Source organism: Pan paniscus, chromosome 3 (assembly GCF_029289425.2).
Source record: "Pan paniscus chromosome 3, NHGRI_mPanPan1-v2.0_pri, whole genome shotgun sequence".
Taxonomy (NCBI): Eukaryota; Metazoa; Chordata; class Mammalia; order Primates; family Hominidae; genus Pan; species Pan paniscus.
The window spans coordinates 116,467,081-116,494,120 of record NC_073252.2 but is presented as its reverse complement, the minus strand read 5'-3'; the positions used below and the strand labels follow the sequence as shown (position 1 = coordinate 116,494,120).

Sequence of the window (27,040 nt, the reverse complement as noted above, 5' to 3'; positions counted from 1 at the left end):
AAGCGAGTTAAATTAATTAGGCTTTTAAGGATCTCAGCCTTATTTCTTCTATCACTCATTCCTTATCTTCAAACTGAGTATTTGGTGGATGTAATATAATCTCATCTTAGGTATATATGAGCACAGAACGGCCATTAAAATCCATCACAGACCAAAAGAAGAGACTGATTTTAGGTCAGTCCTTTTTCATTTGGTAACGACAGTAATTCTACTTATAGAAAACAGACTCTCAAATCTCAAAAGTTTAAAGTTTCATTAGAAAAATCATAAAAATAAGAAAAGTATTCATCAAGAATGATAATAGCATAATTTCATTATCAAATTCATTTAAAACATGAATTACAGTACAGCAAGAGAAGTGACAGCAAAAAGTCTTATATAATTTTAAAAACAAACATCACACCATATGGTTTTAATAAAAGGCAATTGCAGTTCCAATTTCCAAGCTGTATCCTTAAGTTGAGGGTTTTCTGTAGTTGGTTTTACATTAAACTATCTCCATAACAAGTTTAAAGGTGTATGTCATTTCATCACCAAGTATTTTAGTCCCAAAATGTTTAAACCAAGCATCTGATAATGAGGTATCTTGTTGCTGCCTCTCTTTTATTTGAGGAATATAAAATTTAAGGTCAATCCAAGTTCAAGTCCACACCACAGTGCTATCTAGCACATGAATATTTGTCCTCCTTTGCTTCTTAGGAAGCGTGATTAGGAGTCATAGCCACAAAATTGAGATTATGATGATGAACTTTTTTTTTTTTTTTTAAGTCTGCCTGCTAAGTCCTATCTCTTCTTTCACCCACCCCTGGAATCTCCACCTCCCCTATCAAATTTAGATTTGGGAAGAGATTTTGTTCAAAGTCTCTTAATTTCTTCAGTATTCAAATTGTATCTGAGTTTATTTAAAACTTAAAAAAGAAGAAGAAAAAAGCTTACCTCTTTTTATTGTTTCATCAAGAAAATGTTAAAACCCTGACAGAAGCTTACCATCTTTTCCAACTCTATTCTATCAAGGCCCTGTCAGCACTAGCATGATACCACAGACTGGATCTTTTTCCATTATTTATTCCCCAAAATTAGCAAAATCCTTTGTAATTAGCTGAGGTCTATCGGAATAAATTCAGTCTCTGAAGATGAAGCTACTTGAGTTGTTCCATTCCGTTCATGCACATAACAAAAGGCAGAATCATTCATTTATCCTGAAAAAAACTAGACAGTGTGTGTGACAACGGCAAGCGAGGCTCGCTAAGACATTCCTGCAGCTCAGAGAAATTAAAGCAAAGTGCAAGCTGGAAGTGAGTTCTAAAGTTAAGTCTCCCACTTGAAATTTAATTACAATAAAGAAGGTTAGAGGAGGATGAATAGGTTCAATGTCTTCAACAATTATCGAGGTGGAAAGCCACCTCTGTGTGCTCCTCCACGGCCCCCTCTAAAGCCACCTCTTTCTCCTCGGAAGTTAGATCTATTTCTTTCTCGTCCACGGCCAGCAGAAGTTCCACCTCTTCCTCCACCTCTGGGAGCTCCACCTCCTCGGTCAGATTTAGATTTGGGAGGAGGCGATTTTGGTCGAAGTCTCTCAATTTCTTCTGTACAACCAGTCAAGTAGGAATTAGGAGCACTGAAATAGGATGCATATGTTTCTGCATTGTAGTTGCTATTTGTAAGCGTTGGTCCAACTGTGAGCCAGCCTGAAATGGAGGAAAAAAAGATTATACTTTTTATTTGCAATTCTCTTCTCTTATTAATTCTTTAGAAGCTAGTTCAAATCCCCAATGCATTCTTAAAGATGTCCCCATCATTCATCCAATACTGATCTCTTTTACAGAATGGCACTTAATTGTGGTCATGTTTTAAAGATTTCACAGGTATATATCTTGTTTCTCCTCCTAGATTGTAACTTTTGTAATATATCCTCCTCATCCACGTACTATCTTTTGTGAGAATAGAACTTAGAGAAAAAAAATCCTATACATTACACTGAGTTTGGGTTTAGTGAAACTGTAATAAATTATATATAATCTTCCTATTTATGTAAATGGTGCCATTTTCTGATTAAAATCTTGGAACCAACTTTTGTTCTACACTTGCTAACTAGAAAATATTCTCAGTTGATAGGTCTGAGAAATTCAACCACTACCATGTTACTCCCACTCATTCCTATCTTTCCATTTCTGCTGCCACCCTCAAATTTAAGCCTTTTTTTTTTTTACAAGGTCAATTCCCTACCATATAACACATGTGTAACAGACACACATATATACTGTAATGATCTCCCAACCTATAGCTTCTCCTCCCTCTAAATGTGGAAAGCCTAAAGCAAAGCTTAAAACATGTCACTTCTCTGCTCAAAAACCTTCCAACTGTTTCCACAAAGCCCAAATTCATAAATATGAAATCTAAGATCTTTTACAATGATGGCTGAATGAACTTTCCAATAACACTTCTCATTAATGCTTTTCATGAACCTCTAAGGAAAACAATGAACTACTATAGTAACTGCTTCTATACTAACCCTGATTTTTGTGCCCATATTATTTTCTTTTCTATCCTGTCAACCTGTTAAAAATCCCACCCTTCAACATCCAATTGAAATATATTTCTTACATGAAATGAAATTTATTTCTTCTTTCTGAGAATTTCCACTGCACATTATACTTCTGTACGTAAAAAGCTATTTTGCCAATTATATTGCTAGACAACTTTGCTTGTAATAAGGGTATTCTCTGATTGATTAAACTGGCTTTAGAATAGAAGGAACTACAAATACCCAATACAGACACCGTGCTCTGGGGTTCTTTGGGTGTGGTGACTCTTACAGACATGCCCTTTGCAGGGGACCCTAAAAATATGCCTCTGGAGCATTATAAGAGACACAGCATTATTTGGGACAGGTCCAATTATCTGTAAGAATTAGGTTATTTATCTGCAAAATTAGGTTTATAAATATATCTGCCCCATCATCCTTAGGTTATTTCTTAGAAAAGTAGATGCATCATAAAAAGCTATAAAATGAAAAATATTTCACTAGGATCACATTCTAAAATACAGTAGCCATTTCTGTACAATACTTAGTTCATTGTTTTTTAAAACATTTTTAGTTTCTAAAAGTGCACGAATACAGTAAGATTTGTAATAGTTGAAGAAAAAAAGGTCAATTATACTGTGTCTTTTATGTATTACCTGGTAGATACCATGATCAAGAGCACATTCCACACCTAAGGGCTCTCACTGACTATTAAACCTATGAGATTTTTATTTGCTGCCTTCTAGTTTGTTTTTTGGCATGTTTGTGGTATTATGGAAGATAATATTCAATATATGTGGAACACAACACCACAAACAAGGAATAAGAAACAGAAAATTTAAAGATATAATAAAAATAACTAATACTCTGTCTCCCTTGCTATACTGTCTCTTACATAAAACATGGAAATCTTTGCAGAGTAAACTGGCTATAGAAGTCCAATGGATTCCCCTCTCTTCCAAATTCTGCACGGCAACATTGTGTTTTATTAGAAATTCTAAACGTATTACTAAGAACAGAGTAAGTTTAAAATAGTGTGGTGGCTTGGGTGTGTGGTGGCTCACACTTGTAATCCCAGCAATTTGGAGGCCAAGGCGGGCGATCACTTGGGGTCAGGAGTTCGAGACCAGCTTGGCCAACATGGTGAAACATCATCTCTACTAAAAATACAAAAAATTAGCCAGGTGTGGTGGCACACGCCTGCAGTCCCAGCTACTCAGGAGGCTGAATCACTTGAACCTGGGAGGCGGGGGTTGCAGTGAGCCAAGATCGTGCCACTGCACTCCAGCCTGGACAAGAGTGAGAACCTGTCTCAAAAAAAAAAAAAAAAAATTGTCTGGCTTCAGAGTGTATTTGACTCACATAGTTATCTGTAAATTTTATTTTAAAGCAATGGTAAATTGTATTCCTAAGGTATATGTGAAATACCTTAGGCTATTTCCTTGAGGAAGAAGTGTATTTGAGGAGCAACTTAATAAACTAAGGTCTTTTTTTTTTTTTTTTTTTTTTTTGAGACAGGGTCTTATTCTGTCACCCTGGCTGGAGTACAGTGGCACAATCTCGGCTCACTGCAACCTCTGCCTCCCAGGTTCAAGTGATTCTTCTGCCTCAGCCTCCCAAGTAGCTGGGATTACAGGCACACACCACCACACCCAGCTAATTTTTGTATTTTTAGTAGAGACAGGGTTTCACCATGTTGCCCAGGCTGGTCTCAAACTCCTGACCTCAAGTGATCTGCCCACCCTGGCCTCCCAAAGTGCTGGGATTACAGGCTTGAGTCACAGTGCCTGGCCATAAATTAAGGTCTCTTGAACAGACTCTCAATTGCACATACAATTATTTATATGGCTAACTCCCAAACATCTACACTTGGATCCATCAAATTTTTCTTCCTTATTTGCATGTAGCTAATACTAAATTTTTGCAAGAGTTTCTTTCTTGAAACTCTTGCCTATTCAATTTCTTTCTTTCTTTTTGTACTAGTAGTTTACAAGTACAAAATTAAACCTGTACCCCTAACCTGAATATCAATCTAAAAATACTTCAGATAGAAAGACAGCAAGTAAATCCAAAGAAAGTAGAAAGAAAATAAAAAAGCAGAAATTAATTAAATAAAAATAAACATGCAACAAGGCAATGAGAAGACAGTCACCGAATAAAATATTTGCAAAAAACAAATCTGATAAAGTACTATTCTCCAAAATATACAAGTAACTCTTAAACCTCAACAATAAGAAAACAAACAGCCAAATAAAAAATGGACCAAAGACCTTAAAAGACATCTCACCAAAAAAGGCATACAGATAGTAAATAAGCATATGAAAAGATGTTCTACATCATATGTCATCAGAAAAATGCCAATTAAAACAACATTATGATACCACTACACACACACTAAAATTGCCAAAATCCTGAACACTGACAACACCAAATGCTGGTGAGGATGCGGAGCAACAGGAACTCTCACTGCCGGTGGAAATGTAAAATGGTACAGGCACTTCAGAAGACAGTCTTGGCAGTTTCTTACAAAATTAAACATTCTTACCATACAATCCAGCATTTGTGCTCCTTGGTATTTACCCAAAGGAGCTGAAAACTTATGACCACACAAAAACCTGTACACAAATTTCCATTGTAGCTTATTCATAATTGCCAAAACTTGGAAGATGTCCTTCAGTAGGTAAATGGATATAAAAACTGTGGTACATCCAATGGAATATTGTTCGGCACTAAAAAGAAATGACCTATCAAACCATGAAAAGGAATGGAGAAATCTTAAATGCCAATTACCAAATGAAAGAAGCCAATCTAAAAAGGCTACATACTATACCATTCCAACTATGTAACATTCTGACAAAGGCAAATTATGGAGACAGTAAAAAGATATGTGGTTATCAAGAGTTGTGGGTAGGGATGAATAAGTGGAGCATAAAGGATTTTTAGGGCCGTGAAACTATTGAGTATGATCCTATAATGCTGGATAGATGTCATTATACATTTGTCCAAACTCACAGAATTACTACACCAAGAGTGAATCCTAATGTAAACTGTGGACTTTGAGTGATTATGACGTGTCAATGTAGGTTCATCATTTGTAACAAATGTACCACTCTGTTGGGAGATACTGATAACTGGAAAGGTTATGCATGTGTGGGGGCAGCAGGTATATGGAAAGTCTCTGTGCCTTCCTCTCAATTTTGCTGTGGACCTGAAACTGTTCATATTTGAAGTACAGCAAGAAAAGGAATCAAATGCATAAGAACTTTATTTTACACAGCACCATGTCCTATTTCTTGACATGCATAACCCAAAGAATCATAAAAGTTGTTGTTAACTGAGGTCCTACCTGGTCGAATTGTACTATCTCTTCCAAATAGGTGAAGGCGTCTTCTACCAAGACAAAAATGCTCAATTATATGAAAAATTTCTACAGGTTTTTCTATATTGCCAATTTCAGGTTCTTCTGTGATAATTAAGTCAATGTCAACATTAGCATGAATGAAGTCCCCGTCTGTGCTACGCTTCACAGTTCCTTTGATCCCCATGAGGCAGTGTTCCTAAATAACAAGAGCAGACCAATTAATCTGTTTTCATCAACAGTCACTCCAAAACCTTTCACATTTCTGATGTCCTCAATTCTAAAACAATCCTCATTTCTCCGAATCTTTGGGATACAGTTATTTCTCTTCTTTTTGAGACTGGGTCTCGCTCTGTCACCCAGGCTGGAGTATAGTAGCATGATCTCAGCTCACTGCAGCCTTGACCTCCTGGGCTCAAGCAATCCCCTGCCTCAGCCTCCCAAGTAGCTGGGACCACAGGAACACACCATCACACCTGGCTGATTTTTAAATTTTTTGTAAAGACAGGGTCTCGCCATGTTGCTCAGGCTGGTCTCAAATTCCTGGGCTCAAGGGGTCTACCTACCTCGGCCTCCCAAAGTGCTGGGATTACAGAAGTGAGCCACCATTTCTGGTGAGATACAGTTCTATGGGCAACCAAACAACAGGAAAACCTGGATCTCTGGATGAGGAAAGACTGCCACGTAAATAAGAAAAACAAACTCTTCTACGCACTCACAACACTCAGTATTTTCAGAATACTTCATTTCTGATCCCAGATGTGTGGGTTTTTCCCATACCAAGCAATTCTCCACTTCTCCATCAACACTGTAATTCAATTCAATTCTGACACTATCTACCTAGTTAGTGCAGACCCCACAGGTCAAGGGCTGAGAACCACATGAATGCCCCACCTTCAGATACCAATCACAAGTCCAGATTGTCGCCTGTGCTTCTGACCAACCGGCTATAAATCAGAGGTTCCCATGACCTCTTCCTCAGGTTAGATCATTTGCTAGAACAGCTCGAGGAATTCAGGAAAGCTCTTTACTTACTATGACCTATTTATTATAAAAGGATACAACTCAAAAACAGCCAGATGGAAGAGACACATAGTGAAAAGTATGGGGCATGGGGCATGGAGCTGCTGTGCCCTCTCCAAGCAGACCACCATCCCAGAAACTCCACAGGTTCACCAACCCAGAAGCTCTCCAACCCGCCTTGGGTTTTTACGGAGGCTTCATTACCTAGGCATGATTCCAGTACAAAAAAGACTTAATAAGAAAGACCCTCCCACCAGTGGCTCCCTAAAAAGTAAGAACAAAAACTGTTAAAGCCTGATACTAGCAGGGCAGAGTCACAACAAACAGAAGTTCTCAGGGGTTCTTGTAAAGGAAAAAGAAGGAAAGAAGAGAGAAATACGTCTCTAAGCTGGCCAACTCGAGTCTTGCTTTCTCTTCTTTCTGAGCCTAGAAAAATTCTGCGGGTCAGTGTGATCAAAAGCCTTTATCTAACTTAGAAATATGGCATTTAGGACATGGAGGAATATATACTCCCCTTTCTAGCATGGTGGGGTTGATCTAAGATAATGAATAAAACATTTTAAAACTAATTTGGATGTATTCCTGTAATGCTCAATGCTGTCTTTACAAGTCTAAGAAAAGGACCTTTTCACTAAAGTTAATTAAACAGTATATAGTTATTTGGAAAAGCTTGAGAGAAAATCACGAAAATTTAAAAAAACAAATCAGTAAAGGCAATACCTTTGTTCTCTGAAAGACAGCCTTTGGATCTAAAGTCTTAGTCTTCCCGGGATTGTTTTTATTGGTTTTAATCCAACAAATATCTTCACATCTTCTGTAACCCCATTTTCGTAAACACTAGAAACAAAAGAATTTTAAACACAAATCCTTAACTTAAAGAAATAAACAATACTTAACAATAATGACCAGCATTAAAAAAAACTTTCTAGAGGTTTCAGACACTATATTCCAAGGTTTCAAGGTAATTTTGTTTCAGTGTAGAATATAAAAAGAAATGCCAGTCTTTAAATACATAGCCATAATACGGAATGCATATATATCTTTTGGATATCAATGTCATATATATAGTTAAATATCAAAACATAGAAAGGATTACATCATCTCCCAATTCTACATTCTATTGTCATCAATGGACATGGGGTTTTAAATTGTAAGCACTCAGACCTTCTGTAATCACAAAATAATCCAAAACACAATTTGATTCCTGCCAACTCAATATTCTATTCTCTGACAAAGCTACATACTATTGAAAATTTTCTAAACGCTAACTTCAAATGACAGTCTTATAAAACCTTATTTCTATTTTTAATACAACTGTAAAAATGTTCAAACTTAAAATTGTTATGTGTATCTCTTTGTTGGGTAAAATGGTACTTTCATCTCTATATAATCTAGAAAACAGAGATGTGAACCTTAATGTCCTAGAAGCTGTTAAATATTAACATAAAACGAATACCAGCTAAATGACTGCTCACAGTGACAACTGAAAGTCTACCATATGCCAGTGCTGGTTAGCTGCTGGAAATAAAAACATGAATAAGACACAGTCCCTATCCCCATCAACTTTAAGAGTAAAGGAGGGAAAAATAAACAAATAAGTACAGTATTGCTGGTATGATGATCAAGTACATATCAAGATATAGTAGAGGCGGGTTGGGGGCTAGGGGAGGGACAGCATTAGGAGAAATACCTAATGTAGATTACGGGTTGATGGGTGCAGCAAACCACCATGGCACATGTATACCTATGTAACAAACCTGCACGTTCTGCACATGTATCCCAGAACTTAAAGTATAATAATAATAATAATAATAACAACAAAACCTTCCAACAAGCTTCCTTTCCACCACAGGAAATCCTGTTGGGAGTTCCCCCTGAACCAAAAAAAAAAAAAGATAGAGTATAAAACATACACTTTTCAGGAATGCTTATTGGGTAATGTAAGATAACACCTCAAAATGAAACTTAGAATTTTATTTTATTTTATTTTTTGAGATGGAGTCTCACCTAGGCTGGAGTTCAGTGTGGTAATCTTGGCTCACTGCAACCTCCGCCTCTCAGGTTCAAGCAATTCTCATGCCTCAGCTTCCCAAGTGGCTGGGACCACAAGCACGTGCCACCATGCTGTGCTAATTTTTGTATTTTTAGTAGAGATGGGGTTTCACCATGTTGGCCAGGCTGGTCTTGAACTCCTGGCCTCAAGTGATCTGCCCGCCTCTGTCTCTCAAAGTGCTGAGATGACAGACATGAGCCACTGCGCCCAGCAGAACTTTATTTTAAAATCTCCAAAATCAAGATCAATATCTGTTCCTGTTACTAAATATTTATTTTGCACCAGGTGTCATTAACATCACTATGACCTAAATTCTACATGCCCTAATCCACTAATTTATCAAAATCTCATGAGTATTTCTCATGCTGAATTATTTTTTAAATCATTTTTTGCCAAACTCTCACCAGTATGATAAACTGCTACATTAAGTAAATAAGATAAAAACCTCCTGGATGGCTACTCAGGAGGCTGAAGCAGGAGAACTGCTTCAACTGGGAAGCAGAGTTTTGCAGGGAGCCAAGATCGCACCACTGCACTCCAGTGTGGGCGACAGAGCAAGGCTCTGTCTCAAAAAAAAAAAAAAAAAAAAGATAAAAACCTTCTAATCATTTTCAATCTAATTTGGGGAATGAGAGGAAAGATCAAAGTCAGATATTAAAGTTAAAACAAAGTAAACACCAATATACCTATAAAAACATGTATGTTTCGCTCTCACTTTTCTATAGCATCTTGAAGAGCCAACACCAAAAAAATGGAGATATCCAACTGAAACACAGTTATAGTTTACCTTGGAGTTAATAAATGATGGAAGCAATGATGTTACCCAACAGCCTTACTATTTATATAAAGAATATACAGTAATTGTAGAATTTCAGAATTTGGGTACAATCTTATTTCCATATAATCATACTTATTATCTCATATAATCCTACTTAAATTTTTCAATTGTCAAATGGATACCTCCCCAAATTGGAATCATTAAATGAGATAGTTTGGTGTATAATAAATAATATGTCATAAAAACGAAGTGTCAACCAATAAAATGTGACAAAATTGAGACCCTCAAGAGTATCTTTTTGCCCAAAGTCTTCCTGTTACAGCATAGCAGCTGAATTGAGAGCAAAATTAAGACTCCTGATACCTAGTCATAATACTGTTGTTATTCTTGTTTAAAACAGCATATATACTATTTTGTTCCTTTTGGTGAAGGCCAATCAGGGCCAGGGGTGGTGGCTCATGCCTGTAATCCTAACACTTTGGGAGGCTGAGGTGGGAGGATCCCTTGAGCCCAGGAGTTTGGGGCCAGCCTGGGCAACATAACAAGACCTCATCTCTACAAATACTAAAAAAATTAGCCAGGGGTGGTGGTGTGCCTGTGGTCCCAGCTATTAGGAGGCTGAGGTGGGAAAACTGCTTGAGTCCAGGAGGTCGAGGCTGCAGTAAGCCACAATTGTGCCACTGCACGCCAGCCTGGGCAATAGAGTTGGTACCTTGTCTCAAAAAAAAAAAAAAAAAAAAACTCCAATAAAAAAATAAAAAATAAAAAAGCTGTGAAATACAATTAAATATCAGATACTTAAAATAAGTTCAGGTATTATAACTTCTTTCTCATTCATTCATGTCTTCCATATGCTGTGTTACTTTTCCAATTTTATTTGACTTCCATTTGGATTTCAGGAGCCAATGCTCCTGAATACTTTTAGCTACTCATAGAATACTTTTTAGCTACTCATAAAGAATTGTAAATGATACCAAGCAGCTCATTTTTGAGGTATAATTTGGAGTTTCAAATCTTTAAGCTGTTCTCTTCCTGTACTTGTAATGAAGTGTCTTTTGAAAGAGCTACACATTCCTCCCTAGTGCTGGTAAACTAACTTACAAGTATTGCCTTTCTTACGTTCTTTTCTGGACGGTTTTTTTTTCTCACTATTTTAGAATTATTTAAGAAACAAAGGACAAAATAACATCCACTTTCAAACATCCTATGCAACATACTGTTACATTTTTTTCTTATTAATTTAAAAATCCACTTTATAAAAGCACCATCTTACCACTCTTCCAAGGTCCAACCCCTCCCCAGAACCACACCAGAGAAAAATAAATGATCGAGGTGCTGCAATCTCATCAATTTCTAACTTCATAATCTGTAAGAAATCAAAACGATATTGCATAAAAGTATTTTGTTTCCCATTCATCCTAAATCCAAAAGAACAACAATTAAGATTTATTAGGATAGATGTGTTCTTTAAGTGTATTAGTTTCCATTAGGAACTAATAGAAAACAAATGTTATCCTTAAAATTACTCGTTCTATTGTTTTGTTACTTTATATACAAACAACATACACACCTGTGCACATATATACATATATACACTTGCTGTTATATGGAAAGAGCTTATAGGAAACAATAGCTATAGACTTATGCAATCTTTTAAGATGGAGCTTGAGACAGATTCTCCAGCAATCTTTTATCATTTACTGAAAAAGAATGAAGCACTTAACTAAGCCCAACGTTAGGGACAAAATTAAAATTAAAATATAACAATAAATGTTTCGGGAGGACTGTGATATCCAGTGTCTACAGAAGAACTTCTCAATAAATCAATATACATATTTTGCTACGATTACTACTTTGAGTCTCAAATGCCAAAAAAAAAAAATTATTCTCTTTTGACACTAATTCTAAAAGTTAAGTGTTGGTACTTTAATGCTTGTGTTCTTAAGTAAAACACAATGACCACTACCGACTCTCTAACATGAAAAAGAATACCTGTGAAACCCAAACATTTTTCTTATTTACATTTTGTTTATTACATTAACTACTGGCACTTTCTTTAGGACAGTATCTCATAAAAGTTAAAGAACTTAGGGCTCTGGGGCCAGACAAAATTTTTCAGTATGCCAGCCAGAGTTGAAGTACAGTGAAATTAAACTGAAATCAAGAATTTGCATATAAAATAGAATTTCTTTATTTTAAAAACTGTATTAGTTTATCACATATAATTGAAGTTCTTGTACCTTCACTGCTGAAACCTCACGGATTGGCTAGAGAAAACAAAATTCTGCCTAATTATTAATAAAGGACATAATCAGATTCATTGTTTAAATTTTTTCTTTTGATCAAACTGATAAAAAATGGTTTTTAATATTAATATTCAACTTTAATGAGGATATGGCTAACTAGACATTCTTAAACACTACTGAAAGGAATGTAAATTTATACCTATCTGGAAAACTTCTCTGCAAGAAATACCAAGAGCATTAAGTCTTTAATCTTAAGTCTTAGAAATACCACATTCTGTGCACTTTTCTGATTTTTCAACAATAAACACAGATAACACTTTAAACAGGGAAGGGGAAAAACTTTTACATTATAGGAGCCATACAAATATAAATAAAAGTGCTAGGAGTATTAAAGCTAATAGGAAAAGTTTCAAGGAAGAGGAAGAATTAGAGGTAAATCTTGGAAAAATAGATATTATTAAGAGTAGTAACTACCATTAACTCAGAAAGGGACATGCAAAGATTCTAATCCGTTTCCTAAGAAACATGTCTTCCAGTTTCAGTCCTTTCCTTGCCCCACATCTTTTCTAGAAGTGCAGGACGCTCCTGATTACACTCTCCTTGAAACTCACTGTTCCCTTGGTTTCCATTACATTCATACTCTCCTGGTTCTCTTCATTCATCACTGAACAACTCGTTTTTAAATTTCTTTTATATGTAGTCTTTAAATGTAAATGTTTTCCCGACTTTACTGTCAGTCCACATTTTTATCCTGAGACACGATCCCAAGATAAACTCATCTATTTACATGGATTTTATGTGATAATCCTCTAAAATATGTATTTTGAAACCAGATCTGCCTGTCCTTAGAGTTTCATATTTTATTCCTATGACCTCTTCCATTTGAATGTCTCACATATACCTAGAAATCAACTTGTTCAGTATTATTTAACCTCTCTAATCCTGCTCATCTTCTGAAACTCACTCTCAGTTGGTGATAATTCAATCCACCTATCCCAAGATAGAAACTCTGAGTTATCCTTAACTCTTCCCCTCATCCCAATCACTCAATCTTACCAAATCTACCTCCTAAACATTACTGAATGTATCACCTTCTTTCCATTCCTACTATTACCCTAATTCAGCGTCCCTTCATCTCAGCATTAGGTTACTCTAAGAAAGAGTCTTCTAATTGCTCTCCTTTTTCCAGAAATTTTTTTTTTTTTTTTTTTTTGAGACAGAGTCTTGCTGTGTCGCCCAGGCTGGAGTGCGCAATGGCACAGTCTTGGCTCACTGCAACCTCCGCTTCCTGGGTTCAAGCTATTGTCCTGCCTCAGCCTCCCGAGTAGCTGGGATTACAGGTACGTGCCACCACACCCGGCTAATTTTTGTATTTTTAGTAGAGATAGGGTTTCACCATGTTGGTCAGGCTGGTCTCAAACTCCTGATCTCGTGATCCACCCTCCTCGGCCTCCCAAAGTGCTGGGATTACAGGCATGAGACACCACACCCGGCCATTTTTCCAGAATTCTTTCCCAGACTCTAGCCCAGCTTCCAAACACCAATCTGACCTTTTTACTAAACTGGTTAAAACTCTTCAGACTTATTAACGTCTTCAGAATAAAAGTCCCAACTCCTAACACATCACCTCAAGATAGTCCCAATCTGTGTTCCAACAATACCAACCTACATACAGGACCGCCACCCCACAACCAGATAGTCATTTGCCTCCATCCCCTCTGTTCTTGTTGTTCCTTCTGCTTGAAACCCCCGTCCCACATCTTTCTTGGCTAATTCCAACTAATCTATTTATATTGTTCAGGTGTCACCTCCTCTATGTTCCTATGTCCCATCTACCCAGGACTGGTCAGTTGTTCTCATGTCATCTTATGCAGGACTCCATCGTTTAATCAACAAAATTGTAATTATGTGTCCATACAGGGTATTTATCCATACTTTACTACACTGTAAGCTGTTTAAAGACTAGAAATCATGTTTTTATATATATAAACAAGCTCCGATGTTTACTGAAACTAATCAAATGCAGAATGAATTATGAATCATTCCATCTGTTTTTAAACTTCTCTAACTATATAGCCAAGGACTCTAAGACCAAAATTTTAAGTCTTCTACAGCCTATTCACTTGCTATCTGCTCAATTTTTGCCTTGAAAAGAAGGCTCAAATTAAAGATAATGTAATATTAGTCAATGTACCTTGGACCTTCAGCTATAATTTACACTATAAATCTACATTTATAATCCCTACAAAAGCAGGGATGATATTTATTATCTCACTTTCTGACCAAATAAACATATTCATTTGAAAATAAATAATTCATTACAATGTAGAAAGTTTGATCATACATCATCCCAAGTCCAGCATTTTTCATTAGCAGTGATGCCAGTTTCTCTGTAATATTCTTCTAAAGGGGGTTCCAGAAGAATCACATCAAATTTGGGTGTTAGTTCTCTGATGTCAAAGGCTTCTATATCGGCTTGTAAGTACCTATTTGATTAAAGCATTAAAAATGAGGTTTTTTAAAAAATGCTTTTTAAATAAGATTTTCAAGTACCTTAACAGATGGTAATGAAAGAAATGCCTTAGATATCACTAAACATTATTACTAAACACTATTTACAAAGTAATCAGTAAGCTAATTACTAAAGGCCTTTTTATTGAGTCTTTTTTTCTTCAGTATAGACTTAAACGATCTACCAGTGATCTTTCTTAAGACATGAACGTAATCAAACTACATAGTAAAAGTCCTATTTTCCCCATGTACACCCAGAATATATTCTTCTCTCAATATTAAAAATCCATACTCAGATATGTCTCTGAACCCCTTTCCATTCTCATCTGAATTTTCTAAGGAATATCACATTGTTTTATTCTCAATTGTTCAGTTAGAAAACCCATTTCTCTGTAAGCTTTAAATTCTTCCCCCAAAACACAGTTTTCATATAGTTTTCTTTTATTAGTTTTTTCATTAGTAAAAATGTTTCTATTAAGAGTCTTTTCATGCTACCTAATATAAGTTATTACTGGCCTTTACTGAAAAGTTATTGTCACATAGCATGAAAATATTTTAAATTTAAAATACTTTAAATGTAAATGGGTTTTCGTTTGTTTGTTTGTTTGAGACAAGGTCTCACTATATTGCTCAGGCTGAATGCAGTGGCTATTCACAGGCCTGATTATACAGTACTACAATCTCAAACTCCTGGGCTCAAGTGATCTTCCCACCTCAACATCTCATTAAAGGTGTATTTTAGGCCAGGCATGGTGGCTCATGCCTATAATACCAACACTTTGGGAGGCCAGCGTGGGAGGATCAATTGACCCCAGGAGTTTGAGACCAGCCTGGTCTCAAAATAGAGACAGTGAGACCCTGTCTCTATTTAAATAAATAAATAAGTAAATAAGCAAGCAAGTAAAGGTGTATTTTAAAATGCAATGAATATTAGAGTATACTTAGACTTCCTCTCCACATACTAAAACATTCTGTGGTGCTTCTAATGACTTACAGAATACAATTTTTTTTTTTTTTTTTTTTTTTTTTGAGACAGAGTCTCACTCTGTCGCCAGGCTGGAGTGCAGTGGCACAATCTCGGCTCACTGCAAACTCCACCTCCTGGGTTCAAACTCCACCTCTTCTGCCTCAGCCTCTGCCTCCTGAATAGCTGGGACTACAGGTGTGCGCCACCACACCCAGCTAATTTTTGTATTTTTAATAGAGACAAGGTTTCACCATGTTGGCCAAGACGGTCTTGATCTCTTGATCTAATGATCCGCCCACCTCAGCCTCCCAAAGTGCTGGGATTACAGGTGTGAGCCACCGCACCCGGCCCAAAATACATTTTATCATATCATTAAATGTACAAAACATTCAAAGCTAAATTCTCCAATTTCAAAGATCTCATATACATTTCTGAGGAAAACATTATTCTGCTTAGCAACGGTTGAAATGAATTATCATATTCCAAATTGTTAAGAATAGTATCTCAGAATGCTAAGCTGTAATTAATATTTGTTTTCTTCCTTTCCTGACTCTAAGTTTTCTAAGCTTCCTTTAACAAACAAATTACTTGACAAGAAGTCATTTAAAGGCATTTTAAGTAAGCTATCAAGAATACGGAGTCTCACTCCGTCACCCAGGCTAAAGTGCAATGGTGCGATCTCGGCTCACTGCAACCTCTGCCTCCTAGATTCAAACGATTCTACTGCCTCAGCCTCTCGAGTAGCTGGGATTACAGGCGTGCACCACCATGCCCAGCTAATTTTTGTATTTTTAGTAGAGACAGGGTTTCAGCATGTTGGGCAGGCTGGTCTCAAACTCCTGACCTCAGGTGATCCACCTGCCTCAGCCTCCCAATGTGCTGGGATTAGAGGGGTGAGCCACCATGCCCGACTTGGATGACTTTTAAGAAGAAAAAATATTTAGAGGCACTTTAAGCAAATTATCTGAAAAGCTGAAAAAAAACTGAGAGCCCCCTCTGAACTCAGCACCAGAGCTTCAAATTAACATTTTTGCTATAACGAAGAAATAGGGCTCAGTACACTGGCTCATGCCTGTAATTCCAGCATTTTGAGGCTGAGGGGGGCAAATCACCCAAGGTCAGGAGTTTGAGACCAGCCTGAGCAACATGGTGAAACCCCGTCTCTACTAAAAATACAAAAATTAGCCAGGCATGGTGGTGTGTGCCAAAAATTAGCCAGGCATGGTGGTGCGTGCCTGTAATTCTAGCTCTTCAGAAGGCTGAGGCATGAGAATCACTTGAACCCAGGGGGCGGAGGCTGCAGTGAGCCAAGATTGCACCACTACACTCCACACTCCAGCCTGGACAACAGAGCAAGACTCCATCTCAAAACAAAAAAAGAAAGAAAGAAAAATAGAGCCAGGAGTGATGGCTGAAACGCCTGTAGTCCAGGTGAGGTGGGAGGATTGCTTGAGCCCAGGAGATGGACACAAGCCTGGGCAACATAATGAGCACCAGCCTTTAAAAAACAAAAAGGCAGAGAGAAGAAACAGAGTAATAAAGCATGTTAACATAAGTGCTGAATTTAGGAAAAAGAAAAAAGGTTATAGGATAAACAAACTGATACTTTAAGCCTGAGTTGGGAATAAACAGTAATTGAATAAAAACACTTACATGGGAGGAGTGTTAGATTTAGCTATTAACTCATCCTTTAGCCTGATGAGCTCCCTCAGTTTAGGATATTCTTCAAATCTGTCAGCTAAACCTGAGCAGAAAAAATAGTAAATTCTGAATTCATCTCAACTGAAGTTAATATCAGTAATTCAAAAGTTATGAGCCCTCTCAAGAAAACAAAATAATACACATGCCACTTGACTCATATCTTTTAAGGAAGCTTAATTTCTAATAATTTTAAATAATATGTATGCAGATTTCATAACTAATGACATGCAAGTAAAAACCCAGATGTTCTAAAACCCAGTCCAAGTCAATAAGCCACTTAATATCACATATTTATTAAGTTAAACCATCGCCCCTAGCATCCAGTTTAACATTCAGGAAAAAAAAAAAAAAACAACTACCTTTCTTGTGTGATTCTTTTCCCCCTTCCTCTTAACTAAAAAAAAAAAAAAAAAATCCTTATCCTAAAGAACCTGATTGTTAAGATTTTTACTTAATTTCTTGGATAGTTATTCAAAGCAAAGAAAATGAGTGTTTCTTTTCTTCCCAAACAGGAAGCACATTTATAACAACATAAGTTATATGAACTTCCTAATTTAAAAACCAAAAGTACAAATATTAGTAACTTTAATATCAAAGAAAAAAGAAAACGATTTTGTAAAGCTTCCTCAGTTAGTGGTTGCAGATCACATTTCAATTAATGAATTTGAAGATTTTATTATAGTCAAATTTCAAGACAGCAGAGTCAGCTTCTAATCACCTATAAAACAGAAGGTACAACTTTTCCTCAATCTGTAATAGTTTTCTAAGTATGTTTTCTTTGCCTTGGGGAGGCAGGTATCCTAAGAGCAGAGCAGTTTATATCTAAATCTGGTTATACAATTTAACCACAAATTTTTATGCTACATCTACATGTTGCTTATAAAAACATTAAAATTAGTTTCTCTACTTCAAGAGAAATGTTGCTTACAAGTAACAAAGGAAAAACTAAATTTGATTATATCAAAAATAGAATGTTTGTGCTACAAAATATACTATCAAGAAAGTGACCCACAGAATGCGAGAAAATATTCGCAAATTATTCATCAGGTAAGAGACTTGTACTCAGAATATGTAAAAAATACACACCCACACCCACACACAAAGAGAATATATAAAAGACTCTTGTTATTCAATAGTAAAAAGACAGTGAAATAATTTAAAAATACACAAAGTATTAGGATATTTCTCTAAAAAAGATATTTAAATGGCCAATAAGCATAAAAAAAGATGCTCAATATCATTAGTCACTAGGCAAATGCAAATCAAAACCACAGTAAAATACCACTTCACACTTTCTAGGATGGCTACAATAAAAAACAGATAATAGTAAGTGCCAAAGATGTGAAGAAACTGGAACCATCATACGTTGTTAGTAAAAATGTAAAATCGTGAAGCTGCTTGGAAACACAAGAGAGTAGTTGTCAGAAAGGTAAACATATACAATAGCATATTACTTGGCAATTTAAAAACATGAAGTACAGGCACATGCTTCAACATCGATGACCCTTAAAAATATGCTAAGTGAAAGAAGCCAGTGACAAACCACCACACATTGTATAATTTCAATTACAAGAAATGTCCAAAATAGGCAAACGTATAGAAATAGAAAGCAGATCAGCAGATACTTAAGGCTGAGAAGGGGTAGATGAGAGAGAGGAAATGGGGACTGACTGCTAATGGGTACAGGGCTTCCTTAGGGGAGATGCAAATGTTCTAGTATAGATTGTGAAAATAGTTGCACAATTCTGTGGATACATTAAAAAAAAAACTCTGAGTGAATTGTACAGTATGTATTATCTCAATAAATCTGTCTAAAATGCAAGAATAGGCATAATACCAAACTGGAGCCAAAAAGAAACAAACAAAAAAATAGTAATATCGATTATAGAAAAAGAAGGTATACAGTGTGGGCCTGGCACAGTGGCTCACGCCTGTAATCTCAGCACTTTGGGAGGCCGAGGCAGGCAGATCACCTGAGGTCAGGAGTTCCAGACCAGCCTGGCCAACATGGTGAAACCTCGTCTCTACTAAAAACACAAAAATTATCTAGGCACGGTGGGGGGTGCCTGTAATCCCAGCTACTTGGGAGGCTGAGGCAGGAGAATCGCTCGAATCTGGGAGGCAGAGGTTGTAGTGAGCCAAGAGGGATCACCCCACTGCACTCCAGCCTGAGCAACACAGCAAGGCTCTGTCTCAAAAAAAAAAAAAAAGAAAAGAAAAGAAAAAGAAGGTACACCAGAAGCACTGAGAACGAAAAAAAGATGTCAAGCTGGAAAAATAATTGTTAGAAATATCCACAAATTGGATAAATTACATGCATGTAATTGAGAGTCAGCAATAGCGTAGTCCAAACAAACCTGACATACCTACATCCCTGATGAAATTCTGAGGTCTATGTCCAGTGTCTACAAAATGTTGGCAGTAATCATTATGGGGATTTAAGCTCTGTGTTCCCTAAATTAAAAAACAAAATTAAACTTGTAACATGCATTGTAATGGCAGATAAATTATCTCTGTACTGTTTTCTATTACAAGGTGATATAAAATGCAATCAATTGATAGATTTAAAAATTAGTAATATTTGAAAATACAACTAAAATTATTACTTTTCAGTAGCTACTGATATTAATATACTGTTACTTCACACTAAATAGCCAAATATCAGAAGACTATTTCATGAGTAATTTTAAATAATCTTTATTTTATAACAATGATCCCTCAATAATTAAAAAACATCTTGAAGACAAACAGGTATTTAAAATCTTTTCAGGTATAGAGCTTAAATATGAAGAGTTACAAAATTTGAAAATTATTTATTTTACCTTAAGAAAAGTACTAGAATCTTTGTAAATCTCTTCTTCATATGGCAAATTTTCTTCATCCTGTTGCATTTCTAGTTCATCCTTGAAAAACATAAGATTAAGTAAATATTTTACAGATAGGGGCTATTTCTCTAATTATCACATCCTGATTAAAACTCAACATATTTTATTTCCTTAAGATTTAATAAATGTTTTAAATTAGCATTAAAATCAAACATTGAAGTCTTTGCTTTCCCATTATTAGATCTAGCTAGCTGATTATTTTCATTAAAAAATTTCCTATCATAAATAATTACTGTAACTACTATTTTGTTGATTGATTTGTCTAAAACTATTTATCTCATATACAATACTATAAGTGTTAGAGTCTAGTTTGAGTCATGAAAGATACGACCACCAATGTTGCAATATGAAACTGCTATGCTTAAAGGTCAAAAAGGTTAGAATATCAGCTACTGCATATAGTTCCACCTAAAATAATCACTAACATTTTAATTAATAAAAAAAAGTCACAAACATTTAAGTTACATATTATAAGAACTGCAACATATAAGACAATATTCACGAGATTAAGTATTATTTCACTGAACTTTCTAGAGATTTTATTGAAACTATACATTCTTATCTCTATTATATACAATTAACTTGAAAAAACAAAAGTAAGTTTTTTGGACCATAATACTTTCAACTATTTCAACTAAATATTGCAATTACAAGTTAGAAGTTGGGTTTTTCTTGAGCCTCTTTCAGAAATATTTCTACAATGTAGTCCAGGCCATAAATCCAAAAAATATCTTGATTATACTATCCAATATTGTTAACATGGAATAACAACTCCTCAAAAAAGCTTCTCAAAATCTGATCCAAAGCTACTGCAGCTTCTCAAAATCTGATCCAATCAATTACCCAAAGTTTTGTGGTTTTTTTTTTTTTTTTTGAGACAGAGTCACTCTGTTGCCCAGGCTGGAGTGCAGTGGCATGGTCTCAGCTCACTGCAACCTCTGCCTCCCGGGTTCAAGCGATTCTCCTGCCTCAGCCACCTGAGTAGCTGGGATTACAGGCGTGTGCCACCATGCCCAGCTAATTTTTTGTATTTTTAGTAGAGACAGGGTTTCACCATGTTAGCCAGGAGGGTCTTAAACTCCTGACCTCAAGTGATCTGCACGTCTTGACCTCCCAAAGTGCTGGGATTACAAGCGTGAGGCACCACACTGGGCCCAAAGTTTATGATACACTTATATCCTCAGTCATCTTTAAGAATATTATTGTCTACTGCTGGCCAGGCATGGTGGCTCACGCCTATAATCCCAGCACTTTGGGAGGCCGAGGCGGGTGGATCATGAGGTCAGGAGTTCGAGACGAGCCTGGCCAATATGGTGAAACCCTGTCTCTACTGAAAATACAAAAATAGCCGGGCGTCGTGGTGCGTGCTTGTAGTCCCAGCTACTTGGGAGGCCGAGACAGAAGAATAGCTTGAAACCAGGAGGCGGAAGTTGCACTGAGCTGAGATCACGACACTGCACTCCAGCCTGGGCGACAGAGTGAGACTCTGTCTCACAAAAAAAAAAAAAAAAAAAAAAGAATATTATTAACTAGTTCTTACCAGACATTATGCTAAGTGCCTCATATATATAACCTCATTTAATCCACATAACTCTTGCATTAAGATAAGAAAACTGGCAGGGCACGGTGGCTCACACCTATAATCCCAGCACTTTGGGAGGCCAAGGCAGGTGGATCACCAGGTAAAGAGATCAAGACCATCCTGGCCAACATGGTGAAACCCTGTCTCTACTAAAAATACAAAAATTAGCTGGGCATGGTGGTGCACCAAGTCCCAGCTACTTGGGAGGCTGAGGCAGAAGAAACCCTTAGAATCCAGGAGGCGGAGGTTGCAGTGAGCCGAGATTGTGCCATTACACTCCAGCCCGGCGACAGAGCGAGACTCCGTCACAAAAAAAAAAAAAAAGGAAAAGAAAAGAAAAAGATAAGAAAACTGATATAATGGTCTTAATGTAACTGGTGATAACATATGCCACTGACAATTATTTTAGCACATCTTAAAATTAGGCTTTCCATCAAATTTGTTTTCCTGGATATGAATCTATCATTTGGATTTATGTTTTCTTTGACCATAAACTTATTTCACTCTCTACTTGCCTTATATTCTTCCATTTTGTCTTCATCTGTCTCTCCTTCATCCAGATACTTACGTTTTGCATTTGGAGCAGAGGTATCATAGGAAGCCCTGAAAAATAAACAGAAATATTACCCATAAATATATACAAGATGTATAAATGCATCTATTAATAATAATAAACAGGTTATAAAAACAGAACAAGACAAATTTTTCCTGATTAAAGAATATCTATCTAAGCAGTTTATAAGTCATCCAAAAAGTCAAATAACCTGATTGATAATTCTCTGTTTCATTTTTATGAGAAAGCAACCAAATGAGAAAATAAGCTGCTATAAGGGATATATTGAAAATAAATTTATATAGTATGTATTATTTTAATCTGTTTTGAGCAAAACAGACGTACAAATTGAAAACTAGAATAGCGAAAAAATTTTGAAATGCTTTCTGAACTACCAAATAAATACCACTTTTAGGATAAAGTATATTTTCTTTTATAAAAATTTTTAGGCTGGGCATGGTGGGTCATGCCTGTAATCCCAGCCTTTGGGAGGCCAAGGCAGGCGGATCAAAAAGTCAAGAGATCGAGACCAGCCTGGCCAACATGATGAAACCCCATGTTTACTAAAAATACAAAAATTAGCTGGGGGTGGTGGTGCGCACCTGTAGTCCCAGCTACTGGGGAGGCTGAGGCAGGAGAATTGCTTCAACCCTGGAGGCGGAGGTTGCAGTGAGCCGAGATTGCGCCACTGCACTCAAGCCTGGTGACAGAGTGAGACTCTATTTCCAAAAAAATGTTTAAATATACTTGTTTATTTATAGTATATATGCTAATTCTTAGTCTAACATTCCATTTTCTAAGTACTTTACAAATGGGAACTTACTATCCTCAGAAAATAAATATTTCATAATTAATGAACTGACAATAAAAACCATTGTGTCTAAAATCATTATTTTGATGCTTTTCTTAATACACTGCATACCTACCTAGGGTTATTTATTAAAACAGTAATCCTTTCACATTCTTTTTTTTTTTTTTTTGAGACGGAGTCTCACTCTGTCTCCCAGGCTGCAGTGCAGTGGCACAATCTTGGCTCAGCTCACTACAATCTCCGCCTCCCGGTTTCAAGCAATTCTACTGCCTAAGGCTCCCGAGTAGCTGGGATTACAGGAGCCCGCCAACATGTCTGGCTAATTTTTGTATTTTTAGTAGAGATGGGATTTCACCATGTTGGCCAGACTGGCCTCGAACTCCCGACTTCCTGGGCTCAAGTGATCCACCTGCCTCGGCACAGTGGCTCATATCTGTAATCTCAGCACTTTGGGAGGCCAAGGCAGGTGTACCACTTGAGCCCAGGAGTCAAGGCTGCAGTGAGCCATAATCATGCTACTGTACTCCAGCCTATCCAGCCTAAGCAACAGAGTGAAACCCTGTCTCAAAAAAAAAAAAAAAAAAAAAAAAGAATTATCTGACTGACCTGCAAGTTTCTCTTGTTTCAGCAATTTCTCTCTGCTCATCTTTGCTATTTAACACGGCACCAATGCTGTCGGCACTTTCAGCTCCCAACTGAGAAAAGGCAAAATCAGAAATTAGATTGCAATGCATTGGATAGCCTTTCTGGGCATTTGTAGCAGCATTTAATATATTAAATACTTAAAAAACAAAAACACCTTAATTCACACACACACACACACACACACACACACACACACACACACACAAAACAATGAATTAATCAGCTTGCAAGACAAACTGGAAAAACTCTGGAAAAAAACCGCATTAATTAAGAATGAGTTTGACAGCTGGCAAAACATTTTATGCTTTCAGTTATACAGCGGCTCCTTGATTTATGATGAGGTTATGTCCTGATAAACCCATTGTAAGTTGAAAGTAAATCTGTTTCAAAATAAACGTTGTAAGTGTGTTTTCAAGTTACAATATTTTCCACTTATGATGGGTTTATCTGAACACAACTCCACCGTAAGTCAATGAGCAGCCTGGATGCCTATCACTCTCAAACCATCATAAAGTCAATTGTTAAGTCAAATGATAGTAAGTCTGGAACCACCTGTATTTGAAAATAAGACACTTTAGCCAATTTCCTGTGAAGCAATACACACGATTTAATACAAATTGAGCATTCCAAATCTGAAAATCCAAAATCCAAAACGCTCCAAAATCTGGAACTTTTTGAGTACTGACATGACATTCAAAGGAAATGGTCACTGAAGCATTCCGATTTTGAGTTTTGGTATTTGGCATGCTCAACCAGTAAGTAATATGCAAATATTCCAAATCCTGAAAAAAATCTGAAATCCAAAACACTTCTGGCCCAAGCATTTCAGATAAGAGATATTCAACCTGCAATAGCAATAACTAAAAAAAGTAGATAAGACAGTGTTTGCACAGGGTTGTGGGTACCATGTTAAACATTTTGTAGGCATCAGCTTATATAATGTAACTTATTTATCCTATGCTCTAATAAAAATCGATCCAGTTTTACTCAAGCTAAGTCTTACTATTTATAGACACAAGGCTGAACTTTACTACCTTAAAATGGTAACATAAATTTTGTTTGGCAGTTTGGAAAATTTTGCAAAATACAAACAAATGTAAACAAATAATGGTTATAAGGCTGGCTAAGTAGAGTGCAACCAATTCATAAAAGACTTTAAAAGCTAGAGCCCCTGGCATCTGCTGAGTGTAAAACACTAAACAAATAATTGTCCTATGAATGTATATTGAGTCAAATAGAAGTTTGAATTCAATATTAAGGAGTAAAACATCTTCTGTGGTAGCAACAAAGAGCTACTTAACATTTTTGAAGATAATACGATAAAAGAAGTTGGCGAAAAGAAGACTTAGAAAGGATACTTGATTTGCCCAAGATCGTAATGCCAGCGGGATAACGAACAAAGGAACAAATCTGACTCCAAGTTTCCACGGTTTTAGCCATATTCCACAAATCTGTTCATCAGACCATAAAGAGGATAGGTTTCAGAAGTCCATTTACTAAAACCAAGTTTCATTACTGAAAAATAACTGCAAGATGACTATTACAGTCTATGAGCATTGCTCCTATCACTTTTACTGATCTGAATAGTAGAATGGAAAATACAGCCTCGATTTTAAGTAGAACTGTGCACAATCTGTATTTTCTGCATGTGCACTCTACTAATCAGCAAATGTTAACTTACTTATACACAAGAAAGAAGTGAAGGACAATGGTTTAGAAGACAAGCTTTGGGGAGACAAACCTAGGTTCTATTTCCCAGCAGAGAAGTGAGCGACCAGGAGTAAAATTCCTTAACGTATGGAGCCTTTTTCATTACTTGATAAGTGAAGGTAATAATACCTGTTTCAGGAGATTATTGTGACTAACACAGAGTAAGATTTCAAATATTAACTGTGGATGTGACAAGGATACTCTATATAAGATGCAGAATCTAAAATTTACACTCAGGCTACTTCCAGTGTTGTCTTCAGAAAGATGTCAAAGAAAATACTGTAAACGTATTTCATAATGAAACCACAATCTCAGGAATTTGGGGCTGACGACGAAGAAAAGAAAGAAATAGATGACCATTTAATAGTGAAGAGAAATGTAGGGGATAACATGACACTCATCCTGGCGTGAACATGCCAGACACTCGGTGGGAGTTCCACAAAGCTTAAAGGCTAATCCTGGCATTCGGTTTAGCACCACAAAAACCGCGGAAGGAACTGGAAAAACATTCGGGACACCGCGAAAATTGAGAACTACAAAGGCAGAACCAGGGATCAGGATCGCAGGACCAGAAAGGCCTTAACAGCGGCAGGTAGAGAGGGGACAGAAAAAGGCGGGGTGTGGAGGGAGGAGGCGGCCGCGCATTCGCATTCTCGATCCCTCCCACAGGGGCCACCAGGGCCGCGGACCTGCTGCGCGAGGAGCTGTCGCCGTAACTTCTGCCGCTCCCGGATCTCCTGCAAGCGGCTATCCATGTTCCAACTCCTGCTTTTCACTATCCCGAGTACTTGTCAATCTCCAGTGAACTCTTATCCAACCTTTCTTCCGAGTCTGTGGAACAAAATTCACCGGGAGCTTACGAACAGAGTATCCTCATAGCTTTCCTCAGTAGAGACTTCCGGCGCGGCCGGAATTGGCTCGCTTGGCCCGGAAGTCCCGCCTCCTTCTGGACGCTTGCTATGTGACGCCACTTGGAAGGGACCCAGTAAGGGATCTGTTGCGCCACAGGGGTCTCCAGGGCCCTCGCAGGTTGGGGTGGTCTGAGCTAGTCTGAAGGAGGACAGTCAGCTGACTTCTCCTTTATCTCTCTTTCCCAGGATAGCAGGTTCCCTTGGTGTATTACAGTTTCTGAAGTGTTGATTCCCTTTTCAATTGATTCCACAGATGACAGTCCTGACGTTTAAAAAATTGCCAGATAACCTTTAATTTTTTTTTTTTTTTAACAGAACACAAACTTAAGCCAGATTGCCTAGGATTGAACCTTGGCCTCTCACTTCCTAGCCGAGTGGCCTTGGCTAGTTAACCACCTTCGTGAGCCTCAGTTTTCTCATCTGTAAAATGGGAGTCATAAGTGTCTACCTCACAGAGCTGTGATTGAAAGGATAAATAGCACCTTGCACATAGCGGTGTAGAAGTGCTTGTTATTGTTAATATTTTATTTACCTTCACGCAGGTAACAGCCACAACATCTGCCCACTCTTCCCCACACCTTACTGTCCCTTGAAATGTTTCCCATTTTACTATAGTATGCATTTTTTGGCTACTTCCCTTTAGGGAAATGAGTGTGTGATAGTAAAGTGTGTCTTGGTTTATGTCCTAGGAGTCAGAAGCTAAGGGACTCCTTTTTGTGCTTGTACATTTGTCTTAACTGAAAATAACCCAAGGATAAGGAAACAAATAGCTTCCTGAAATT

The 27,040-nt window shown here is 37.0% G+C and overlaps 1 protein-coding gene across 1 annotated transcript; it reads right to left on the bottom strand.

Annotated features, from left to right (window-relative positions):
* Positions 1-236: 236 nt before the first annotated feature.
* Positions 237-26,290, bottom strand: METTL14 (methyltransferase 14, N6-adenosine-methyltransferase subunit). The gene is made up of 11 exons (XM_003830048.6): positions 26,037-26,290; positions 23,599-23,687; positions 22,144-22,231; positions 19,984-20,064; positions 19,528-19,615; positions 17,114-17,204; positions 14,327-14,468; positions 11,010-11,102; positions 7,626-7,742; positions 5,871-6,081; positions 237-1,688 (listed from the first exon to the last, which is right to left on the bottom strand). Exons 1-11 carry the CDS (start codon positions 26,100-26,102, stop codon positions 1,384-1,386), a joined length of 1,371 nt encoding a protein of 456 aa, XP_003830096.1. The 5' UTR covers positions 26,103-26,290; the 3' UTR covers positions 237-1,383.
* Between the last annotated feature and the right edge of the window lie 750 nt (positions 26,291-27,040).

Excerpts from the sequence above, each read along its gene's own strand:
- METTL14 (XM_003830048.6), bottom strand. The coding sequence starts at position 26,102 with ATGGATAGCCGCTTGCAGGAGATCCGGGAGCGGCAGAAGTTACGGCGA. Across the intron at positions 20,065-22,143 it reads ACAAAATGGAAGAATATAAG|GATGAACTAGAAATGCAACA; the intron begins GCAAGTAGAGAG and ends ATGTTTTTCAAG. Across the intron at positions 14,469-17,113 it reads AAATCTAACACTCCTCCCAT|GTACTTACAAGCCGATATAG; the intron begins GTAAGTGTTTTT and ends TTAATCAAATAG.